This window comes from Streptopelia decaocto (assembly GCF_964273445.1).
Source record: "Streptopelia decaocto genome assembly, chromosome: 2".
In the NCBI taxonomy this organism is placed as follows: domain Eukaryota; kingdom Metazoa; phylum Chordata; class Aves; order Columbiformes; family Columbidae; genus Streptopelia; species Streptopelia decaocto.
Window position 1 is genome coordinate 158,630,654 of NC_138655.1, and position 12,186 is coordinate 158,642,839.

At 45.7% G+C, this 12,186-nt stretch overlaps 1 protein-coding gene across 2 annotated transcripts in view; it reads left to right on the forward strand.

The window, feature by feature from the left end:
- Positions 1-12,186, forward strand: part of LOC309435908 (mitogen-activated protein kinase kinase kinase 3-like) — an 89,496-nt gene that overhangs the window by 25,790 nt on the left and 51,520 nt on the right. For both annotated transcript variants that reach the window (XM_082044655.1, XM_082044656.1), the window contains exon 2: positions 476-555. In XM_082044655.1, coding sequence (XP_081900781.1) covers positions 552-555 — 4 coding nt within the window. In that variant the 5' untranslated portion in view covers positions 476-551. The remainder of the gene's footprint in view (positions 1-475; positions 556-12,186) is intronic.

The window sequence follows — 12,186 nt, forward strand, 5'->3', positions numbered from 1 at the left end:
GTCTGTCACTGGCCTCAGTTCGCAGGGATAACTAGCAAGGTCCTCTCCTAATGTCGGCCATAAGCAGAAGGGAAAAAAGGAACGAGATCCTCATGATCTCCCACTTTTATATGAAGTATTCATGTGAATTGAATGTTATACACAGTTGGTCAGGTTCTTGGTCACCTGTTTCTCGTTGTCCCTCTGGTGAGATGTCCATCCATGCTTATCAATAACTTTGCATTCCATTGCTATGTTTACCAAAACATGTACCTGGTTCTCCAGGAAAATGCAGGTAATATGAAGCTTTAGCTGACAGGCAAATTCACTGTAAGAGAAACTTGTTTTTAACAAAATCAGGACACCTGACTAAATTGTTCTCCTCTTTCTCCCAGCCCAGGTGATGGTGGGGAAATGCTTCATGAATGGTGGTCCTGGTCAGTCTCTGTCCCCATTGACATGTCAAAATTAACCTGTAAACTCTTTGTTATTACAGGGTGGATACTTGAGAGCGGAGGATCAGGTACAAGTGTCTGGGACCGGTGGAATGGAGGCCTGATGTAGCTGGAAAGATGGGTAAGAGCTGGATTCCCCTGAAACAATTGATTTTCTGCAGCCTGATAACAGAGCAAAAGGCATTGCCAAGATGGTATGGATGAACAGTACACTGCTTTCTATTTTTTTTTGCCTTCTAGTTGTGTCAAAATTGGACAAATTCTCTTTTGACTGTCAGTGTGATCTGGTGGGTCATGTTCTAGGTGGAGCCTCTTCCTGAGTCTGCCTTGTATTTCTGGGCTGAACATCTTCATTCTCTGTATCTCTTCTCCCAAGGAAGCTTCAGTTTCAAACAGAGTCTGAGTATATTGCTTTTGTAGTCAGTGACCTGCATTACTTGCACCTTGTCCCTCTGCTGCTGGATTAGTTGTGTATCGGATGCTCTGTGGTGCTGAGACTTTTTAAAGTGAATATTATTTACAATTCTGGAGATCCTTGCAAACCTGATAGAAGAGTGATTCGGAGATTGATAGTGGCTTGAATTTAAAAAATGAATAAAGTAAAGCTACAAAAAAAAGGGGGGGGGAAGGAGAGAAGGGAAAGTCCAGATCTGCTTCTCCAATATGTAAAATGACAAATTTCAGTTTAAAATCCCTTGTGGAAAAACTCCAGGTTTTTAGGATGTTTTCACTTTCAAGGTGAAATCCACTGCTTTGCTCCTTTGTCAATGAAACATTTTAAAAAGAAAGTTCAGGCTTGCTCTGAGCACCAGTGGGGAATGACTTGCTGGCTCCAGTCCAGTTCTCTGCAGATTGTCCATTTGATTTCTTTTATAGAGAGTGTGGTTGGTGCAAACTGTTCAAGGTACCTTCAGACTGTCAGCTGTATAATTTATATGGGTACACTAGGGAAAGCAGTAATTGTGGGAATACTGTAGTGAATCACAGCATAGTTTGGGTTGGAAGGGACCTTCAAACTCATCCAGTGCCCCCCCTGCCCTGAGCAGGGACATCTTCACCAGCTCAGGTTGCTCAGAGCCCCGTCCAGCCTGGCCTGGGATGTCTCCAGGGATGGTTCATCCACCACCTCTCTGGGCAACCTGGGCCAGGCTCTCACCACCCTCAGTGTCAAAAATTTCTTGATATCCAGCCTGAATCTCCCTCCTTTAGTTTAAACCATCATCCCTTGTCCTGTCACGATAGGACCCATTTGCGAGGCGCTGTGACTGTTTTTTGGAAAGCGATATAAATTGGCAGGAGTTTTGTGCAGATTTGCAGTTCTGCTCACAGTTGTGTGTGGGTGGCAGGTGCTGTGCGTGTCCCCTTCCCCACATGTCATTGCTGTAACTCATCACTAACGCAGCATCGATACCTGCGTGAGGATGGCTTAGATCTGTCTGGCTGCATTCAGAAAGGATCATTGTGTGGTCCTGAGTCTGTTTGGGTGAGATGGATGAAGTTATGTGTATCTTAATTAGTGTTACCCAGTGGTGTTTGTTAGTTAAGGGATAATTGCAACAGTTTTGCACAGGAAATGAGACTAAATTTTAAGGTTTTATTAGTTCCCTCTCTCCTTTTGTGGTTGTTTCCTCTATGAATTGGGATGGGGGAGCATTTTCAATGGAAGAGCAGGGAAATTGCTGTCATGTCATTGATCCCCTCCTGGTAGACCACAGAGGAAGTGTGTTGGATGCAGTGATCTCTTAAGGTCTGTGCCAGCTCTCCCTTTCTTCCTAATAACCTATTTATAGCCTGCTCAGCGTCTCAGAGTTCAGGACTGTCACTCCTGGACATGTTCTAGGGAAGCTGCGTGACCTCGTGTGGAGACCACAAGATGGGAAGTGGGGACTTCTGGCTTCTGTGTGGGCTGCACATGTGCCCGAGCAGTCTGGCTGTGTCATGGGATGCAGTGCTGCTTGGATGAGCCCTCTGCAGCTGCGGCATCCCTGTGCTGCAGAGGTTGCTCTGCTTTTGCAGGTCCAAGACAGTTTCTCTACATGTGGCAGTGTGGGGCCAGTCTAAGCGGAGGTCCTTGGTGGTCTTACAGTGTGTAGATGTGTCCATGACCACATCACTTGACACTTGAGAATCACAGAAACATTTTGGTTGGAAAAGACCTTCAAGATCATCAAGTCCAACCATTAACCACTAACACTCCCAAGGCCACCTTTAAACCTTGAGAACCTCATCTCTGCATCTTTTAAACCCCTCCAGAGATGCTGACTCCACCACTGCCCTGGGCAGCCTGTTCCAATGCCTGACAACCCTTTTGGGGAAGAATTTTTTCTTAATATCCAATCTAAACCTCCCCTGGTGCAACTTGAGGCCATTTCCTCTTGTCTTATCACTTCTTCCTTGGGAGAAGAGACCAACCCCCTCCATGCTCCAAGCTCCTTTCAGGCAGTTCAGAGATCAGAATGTCTCCCCTCAGCTCCTGTTCTCCAGCTGAACCCCCCAGGTCCCTCAGCCGCTCCCATCACACTTGTGCTCCAGCCCCTCACCAGCTCCGTTCCCTTCTCTCAACTCACTCCAGCACCTCAAGGTCTGTCTTGTAGTGAGGGGCCCAAAACTGACCCCAGGTTTCTCTTAGTGCTGTCTGTAAAGCACCTGGGCAGTCTCTCTGTAGGGTAGATAAGAGGGCATAATTTTGGACAGAAGAGCAATTGGATGCAGCATAGGATCTCAGGACAGAATTTTTCTGGTTTTGCTTCACACTTCGCTCTTTGATAAATCGCTTGGGCTCCTGTTTAGTGTTGTGCTGGGACAGTTTACTCCAAATATGTAATGGCAGTATTTCTACTGAAGGATTTGACTCTTTCTTTCTATGGAAAAGGAAGGTGATGAGAACAGTGGGATGGGATGGCAATGGCATTGGAAGTACTTGGTGATTTCTAGAGAGAGAGGTGTGACCACACACTGTGGATGTTCACTTGCTGCTTCAGTAGCTGACCATGCGTTTCCTGAGTGGGTCAGGTCTTGCGTATAAAGTGGGTTAAGATGACTGAGCATGACTCAGAGACATCTTCAAGAAGGCTGGTTCTCAGTGCACCTCGCTGAGTGCTGACTGATCATCTAAAATGGTGCCAGAGCCTGAAATAGTGACTTGCTGTCAGCTGCGTGCTGTAATTCCTGCTTGTTGGAAGAAATATGAACTCATTTTTAACATAGTTGTTGGGTTGCCATTCTTCTGAGACCTCAGAGTCCAAGTGACATGTGCCTCTTACATTGGTTTTCTCAGCCTCAATAATGGGAGAAAAATTGGAGTGGAGAACAAGTGTCCTAAAGCAGAATGTCCCACTTCTCCAGACCTCTTTATAATCTTATCAAAATGTAGCTGTGGACCAACAAGTGCATGTGATGCTTCTAAAGATGTCCATGTCTCCAATGCAACACAGCAAAAGAACCATGGTCCATAGTGGTTAAAAATTGCTGTGTCTAAACATGACATCGCAGTAAAAGTAATACTAAAAAACTGCAGAAGTTGGTATAAAAAGCACCAGTATGTTTATTGCCTACTTTTTTTTTCTTTATGTTTAAAGATGGTTTAAGTATTCTTTATTCTGGTTATGAAATGCTGTGTGTGTTCCTCATGCTAAAAACTCCAGGAATGCCGATCTCTTCTGCTCAGTGTATGTATAACTCAAAGGTTTAAGTCTTTAGAACTTTTCTGCAGTGAGTGTGACTTTTGCTTCAGCAGAAAGAGAAACTGAGGTGTGGGAAAAGGGCAAATGATGCTTGTTTAAGGAATTGCTGTGACAGTTGATGTCTCAGCTCTCCCATGCCTTGTTTTCTTCATTCCTCAATCAAAGGCAATGCTTTTGCTCTTTACTTGCTCTTTGTATGCTGCGAGTTATTAAAAAAAAAGGTTGAATTGCTGGATTTCATCTTATTTGAAGGCACATCAAGCTTTCTGGCTTGGCTTTTCTTATTTTTAATAAGTGTCTGTTTCTACTTCTCCCTTTACTGGTGTCGTGCCCAGACCTGTGTTGCTGTATTTGGGATGTTTTGGGATGTTGCAGCCATGGCTGCAGCAATAGATGAGGAGTTCACGGGCTCTGGGCTGCGGCTTTGAGCATTGCAAGTAGCTGGGCTGGGAAGGAGAAAGAAACCTTTATGAGCCTGCAAATAACCTTCAAAAGTATCAGAGGCAGTCAAGGGAAATAACTTGCCAGCTATGTTTCTTGCTGGGTAAACTTTTTTCCCCTTTCAAGTGTGCTCAAGAGAGAGGTATGGCTTGTGGGGAGAGGTAATACATTTTATTAGACCAAACTGATGGAGGTGGAAAAAAACAGGCTGTCTTTAAGGTGCATAAGCCCTTCTTCAGAGGAGCAAATTTCAAACGTAGTGGGGAAACAGGCTGGAAAAATTGGCCTGGGTTTAATTTAATTATGTTAATCTGTGAAAGGAAAAGGTAACTAGTGTCTATGGAGCAGAGGGGGAGGCTTAGCAAAAAAGCTGTGAAAGTTGGTTGTGGGATGAGGGCAGCCAGTACCTGGTACCTTTAAAGTGGTCAGGGGTTTTGTAGGCAGATGCTATGGGACAAAATGCATCACGCCATAAAGCCAAACAGCCCCTGTATTTAACTTGTTTTAATGCTCAGTGGAGCCATGGGCACACAAAAATTTCTTAAATGTGGTTATTTTTGCCTTTTTAAGGGTCTAGCCCCTACTTGCAGCTCCCCTGGACTAACTAATCTGCAAAAGCAAATGAGAAACAAGGGGTTTGTCTGAGAGGCAGAGATTTAGCACGGCTTATCTTGCGCTGCTCTGTGCTCTTATAGCAAACTCTGCCTCTGGTCTTCCTCAGGGCTGCAACTGGGAGCCACCCAGTTCAGGAGCCACTTCAGGGCTGGGAAACCTTTGGCAGCTGGAACGGTCAAGGCTGGGTTAAGTTTTTCTTTGGAACTCCATAAAGGCTTGTTCTTTGGCTATCATAGATTTGCTTATTTTATCTTTTGCTGTGCTTTAGATCTCTTTATGAGCTTCAGTAGCAGGGGACTGGGGTGCACTCTTGATCCCTGTGCACCTCAAATGGGTTTGCAGCCATGGTCTGTGTTATGGTCCCTGCCTCAGAGCCAAGTTTAGAGGCAAAGCATCTCACCCAGTGACACATGTGGGAGCCAACAAAGCATGTCACAACCCATGCTTTGGTACTGCTTTTGTGGGTATGGCCAAATTCCTTCCCCGAAACGGGGTGGTTTAATCTGCTGCCCTTACAGGAGCTGGCCCAAGGGGTTGGGGAGTTGGCTGGGGGAGCCCATGAGGTGGCATGGGGCAAACAGGCAGCAAGCTGGCAATTAGCTATGGAAGATCACAGGGCTTGGGTGCTGGTTTTGCTTAGTTGAGTAAAAATAAAAATAGTCTAAGGAGCACAGAGCTCATAAGAGCTCCTCCTGTGGGTCCTGGCCCTGTGTGGTGTGCTTGGCACCGATTCAGGGCTGGGTGCCATGCTGCTGCAGCCCTTTTGGTAGCAAAATGATGCCTGCTGTGGGCTGGAGAAGTTTGAGAGGTGGCTTCCTAAAGAGAAGGTGGCCATGATCGTGATACCAGGTTCCTGTCCTGTTCCCCGTGGCCTGGGGACACGGCTGGGCCTGTGCACCTCACGGTAGCATGCGCTGCCATGGTGGCCGGGCCTGTGGTGATAGGGTGTGAGGACAGTTAGCAAGTGCTGGAGAAGCACCAAAACCCTTTATATCACTGAAAACTGGTGTCATTTTGAGTATTGAACCATCATGTCTTCCTGCTCAAGGATCCAAGTTGCTGGCTGGATATAGAATCATAGAGTAGTTTGGGTTGGAGGGACCTTCAAAGCTCATCCAGTGCCACCCCTGCCATGAGCAGGGACATCTTCACCAGCTCAGGTTGCTCAGAGCCCCATCCAGCCTGGGATGTCTCCAGGGATGGGGCATCCACCACCTCTGGATATGAGGGACAGCACCTATTTCCCCAACTTTGATCTCTTCAGCAAATCTTTGCCCCTGACTGCTCACCGCCCAAGGGCAAAGATGTTTTGCCCATCTCCAAGCTGCCCAGCTCGGATACCTGCCATAGTGCAGCCTCTGAGCAGCTCTCCTCATTCTGTAACACTGTAGAATTTGTGCCCTCATCCCTGAGCTGCCTTGCCTTGGCTGAATCTGGCTGTTGGGGTGTTGCATGGGCTGTATCTGGGGACAAAATGGCTTTTTAGCTGGGCCTGGCCACCCTCCATGTGTGCAGGGCTGTATGTGGGATGTGTGGTGACAAATGGGATGGGGAGGAGGGCAGCATGTTGCAGAGCATGGGAAAGCTCTGCTGCCGGCTCTGATCCCATGGAATTTTACTGTATGGCTATTTTGGGAGCAGAAGGTTGTAATGAACCACAGACGTAACTCTGCTTTCCCTCCCTGCTGAGCTAAACCAAACACCTTTTGGATCCTGAGCCCTTTTCCATTGCAGAAGTCCCTGGTAAATCTCCAGTATGAAGGTACATTGGTGTTGTGCCACAGCCCTTCACGTTTGCCAAGCGAAATTTCTTGTCTGATTTGTGTCTTAGCCAGTGAAACTTTTACATAAGTGATACCACTTGTCGTTCAATGCTCTTGAAAGGTTTTGGGTTTGTTGTTTGCAACGTACGAATCACTCAGTGTTGAAAGAGCATCGTTCTTGCCCGACCTAAACTGGGGTGATTTCCCAGTTGTGTTACCATAGCTTTTTGTTTTCCCTGGGGAAATTCAGAGGCCAGTTCAAGTTCTTAATTGTCTCACACCCCAGATCTCAAATACATTGTGACATAATGTATTTCTTTATTTGCCAGTTTATTTTCTCTTGCTGTTTTCTCAGTACTCTTATAAACACGTGAAGAGCCCAATCACTTTATGTTGGTATTTGCTTATTTGTGTACATGATTATTTTGGGCACTGGTTGGGTCCTGTCGGTGTAGTGATAAGAATTAGTTGTGCATGTGATACAGTTTTGCTAATTATAATTTAAAAGATAGCTGGTTTGGCTTTTTAAAATAGATTTTCCCCTTCTTCTCATGCTCATTCCTGAGCACTAATTTCTGCCCCTTTTGCAAGGGGATATGAAAGGAAGGCTTGTTTTTGGTCTAAATTTGTTTTCTGATGTGTTGACTGTGCAATGGTACTGGTAGTTTTATGGGTCACCTGAGGGATAGTGTGACATAGAGGGGGAATATGAGACAGCAACTCTCAAAATGAGCTTTACCATGAGTAAAGAGTTTGTGAGATAACTGTACCTTAAAACCACAGCTGTTTTATTGGGCATTTGGTGTGATGGGCATCTGTAGCTGTCAAAAGCCTCTGATTTGGTTTTGTTTCCATTCACAAAGCAGTCACTGGTTGTGCCATAAAACCAAAATTCAACATCCGAACCGATGTTGCTTATGGAGAACAAACGTTTACTATTGATTTGTTGGGTAAATTAGTAATAATTTTCTCTACCTATTGGATGGTGCACCCCTTGATGTAATTCCTCGATAAGGAGAAATGTGCATTCAGGAGACCCCAGCACCTCACAGCATTAGTTATCTCCGTGAGTTTGTGTATCCTGAGCCCAAGACGTCAGCGAGCGAACTCCTGCCAAGAAATCCTGCCTTATCACAAGGGTCTTTCCTCACTTCCTGATGTCTAATTGCTGGGTTCGACCTGCCGAGCTGTGCCCTGCCCTGCCGTCCTTCACGGGGTGACCTTGCCATCCCCTGGGTGGGGTTGCAGGAGGGTGAACCACAGCAGGATCCAGCTGCCGACCGGCCCTTTGCTGACTTGCAAAAGGGAACGTGCTCCGCTGGCGCGTCTGCTGCAGCCCACGGTCATCTGGACCAGGGAATTGATAGTTTTTTCACTATATCAGATACTGAATGCTGCTACAGACAGTGGCAAAACGCTTTGTGTGCGTGAGCGGGGTTAATTTCTGTGGAGGTTTATCTGTGTCTCTGTCACTGGATGGATGTATTCAGCAATCGGGTCGTTCACAGACAGCCCTTCTAAGGGGGATGAGTTGCAAAACAGTATTTGTAGCTGCCTGTGAGTGTGTCTGGGTCCCTTCTTTACTTGCTTAACAGCTGTTGTTATCGTCCAAGTCAGGCACTTGAGCTCGTAGCTCACTGATCTCCTTCCTGGTATTGACTGGGACAGTTACTGTGACCATGTTTACTTAGTAATTGATCCCTTCTGCTATGTAGAATCATAGAATCATGTAGGTTGGAAAAAAGAGCCTTAAGATCATCAAATCCAATGTGTCTTGGTTGTGAAGCAGTGGAACAGGCTGCCCAGGAAAGTGGTAGAGTCACCATCCATGGAGGTGCTTAAAGGACCTGTAGATGAGGCTCTTAGGGACATGGTTTAGTGCCAGAGTCAGGTTGTGGTTGGACTTGATGATCTTGAGGGTGTCTTCCAATTATTCTGTGTTTCTGTGGTACCTTTACGTCTGGTATTTTGTGCATGGTCTGAATCCTGGTGGCAGCACATGTCTATGGATGATGTTTGCAGGTATTGCAGAAACCCAGAAGTCCTAGGTTTAGCTTCATTTCCAAATGTGTTGTATGTTTGTTTTCCTCTCTGGCTTTTAGAGAAAAAGCAGCATTTGTCTTCACAAGCAAGTTCTTTGACATCTGCTTTCACATAGGTTAATGTTGTCAAGTTCCCTGGGCCAGCAAAGCCAGGACTGGTATGACTTTGACCTTCTGACAAAGGCATTGAGTAATCCAAGTTGCTGCTGGTCTAGTAGACATGAACTTTCACTGTAACACACGGGCCAAGTTTGTTACCCCATGCTCACATTGCAAATAGAAATGAAAAGGTGGTGTGGCTGTTGAACATTATAGGCTACTCTGTTTGCTCTGCTCCTCATAAAGAAACAAAATAAATTAAAAAGGCAACTGGAAAGAGCTGTGGGAATGAATTAAGGATTGCTCTACTGTAAGAAGCTATGTGTTTCCATTAAGTTCACTGAAGAAGGGTTAAAAGGGGGTGAGATTGCACTTGGTGAATACCTGCGGAGATGAGGGCATGAGATTTCTGTTAACAGAGGGTGTCTCCTAGATATAGGGGTGTCAAGATCTAATGAGTAGAATTCAAAGTGAGCTATACTCAAACTGGTATTTGGAGAGAGAGTTGTTACGGAGGGGTTATTAGAATAAGTGTGTGAGTTCTTCAAACCAAGACTTTCTGGACAGCTTTCTGAAAAAAGGTTGTTTTGAGTGATTCCAGCTCAAGATCATGATGTAGAGGCTGCTGAATATGTTTTTTTGACCTTTGTATACAGTTGGGAAGGCTAGATCCAGTTAAATCCTTTGAGTTTAAGCTCTGTTAATGTATTTAGCTCTGGCTCCAGACTTGTGTCACACTGAGCAAGACTTTTGTCTGTCTCAGATTCCTGTCCATCAAATGAGACATAAATGACAGCTCATCTCTGTCTGTCTGACAGTTCAGCTGAAAGTCTATCTGGCCTTAACTGCCCCTTACAGATAGTGAGTGATGCTGAGGTGGTGAGTCATGGCTTTTGGTTGAGGTTCTTTGGTAAATGATAAATCACAGAATAGTTTGGGTTGGAAGGGACCTCCAAAGCTCACCCAGTGCCACCCCTGCCATGAGCAGGGACATCTTCACCAGCTCAGGTTGCTCAGAGCCCCGTCCAGCCTGGCCTGGGACGTCTCCAGGGATGGTTCATCCGCCACCTCTCTGGGCAACTTGGGACAGGGTTTTACCACCATCAGTGTCAAAAATTTCTTCATATCCAGCCTGAATCTCCCCTCCTTTAATTTAAAACCATCACTCCTTGTCCTATCACAACAGGCCTTGCTGAAAAGTCTGTCCCCATCTTTCTTATCTACCTCTTTGAAGCACTGAGAGGCCACAATAAGGTCACCCCAGAGCCTTCTCTTCTCCAGGCTGAACACCCCCAACTCTGTCTTATTATGAAAGATGTTCCATTGCTCTGATCTTTCTTGTCATATACCAGTTAATAAAATAAATGTTTTCCAAAAGCAGAGAAAATGAAAGGTTATGTCCATTGCAGGCCAAAGTTAAGATTGTCTGGTGTCATAGTCACATGGTTCCATATTTCTTTTCACTATGTCTTGTTATATTTCAGTACTTTTGTCACTATGTGTTCAAAGCCTTGCCTTTTGAAAGGGCTTTTACTGATGGTGACAATGTTCCTGTGAACATCCTTCCCATCTTCTCCTCGTCCCCTCTCAGTCTTCCCAGGGGTGTCACCTTCCAGAAAGGTGAATCACATGGAATCACACGTCAGGGATTGGAAGGGACCTCAAAAGCTCATCCAGTGCAATCCCCCCATGGAGCAGGAACACCCAGATGAGGTTACACAGGAAGGTGTCCAGGCGGGTTGGAATGTCTGCAGAGAAGGAGACTCCACAACCCCCCTGGGCAGCCTGGTCCAGTGTTCTGATACCCTTACTGAGGATGCTGGCGATGGAGGCTGCTAATGGAATTTACACAGGCACAAGGGCTGAGCTGGGATACCAACATCACGGCTGCGAAAAGCACAGTGAGATGTTCAGTGGTCACGTCTGTGGTTTTACGCTGGATCCGAGCAGAAGCGTGTGTGACAACATGCAGTCCCTGGGCCGCGGGCTCCGGCCTCGCTCAGTAATGACTCAGGATGTTGTTCTTCCCTTCTGCAACGCCCAGGATTTTTCCCTGATTTTTCCCAGCTCTGCCTGGTGTGTGAGAGAGGCCAAAATCACAACTTGCCATGTTTTAAAAGACTCCTTGACTTCTGCAGGCTTTTCTGTGTGCTTCATCCAACTGGTGATTTTTTTAATATTTGCACTGTTGATGGCAGCAGCTTCATGGAACTACCGTAAGCTGCCTCTTAGTAATGACCTATTAGTGAAGCCAACAATAACAGCACTGTCTAGACCATCTGAACACTAAATTATTCTTTTGTCCCGTCTTCATTTGCTTCCTCTCCTGACTGAGTTGCTTTGGGTAGTTCACGTTGACCTTCAGGTTCTCTATTTCTCCCTTTTTTTTTCAAGTTTTCTTGTGCAGCAGCAAACCTGCTGTACTAAGACTGAAACTCCAGGTTCCTCCCTCTTGCACGAACGCTGGAACCAAAGCAATGTAACAGCACCAGAAACGAGTATCTGGAGGGTGGAGAGATGTGTCATCTTGGTGGTTTTTTGATTTCACTTTGTAGTTGATTTTACCAAGTGTTGAATGCCCTAGATTCACACTGGTAGTGCCTGGGACCTCTAAGTCTTCACATCTTACTGAACTGACAACTTGGTGAGTATTATGTGTTAAGGTATTATGATTTTTATAAGATCTTGACCAAATGGATCAGTGGACTTTTTATGAAGGTATAAACCTAACATTCCCATGTCCACTGTAGGTGCACTGGTCATTGCTTCCCGAGGGGGCTCTTGGTTTCTTCTGTGCGTTCCTCTCTTCTGGATGACTATGGATATTTCCTCTAATCCCCAAACCTTTGGGAAATTTGGAACTTTGAGGGCTCTCTTCTATTTGTTTGGAAGTGGTCCTTGGTTGGATGGGCTGGCGGTGTGATTGAATGAGCTTTGTCACATGAAGCTGATGTAAAAAGCAGAAATTTAGGGTGTTGGTGTGAAGTAAGGAAGAAAGAAATGAGTCTCCTACTAAGGGAAACAGCTGATAATAGAGAAAGCTGAGGATGGAAGAAGAGATGCTGAGGATGGAAGAGATGCTGGGGACAACGGGGCAGTGCTAAACACA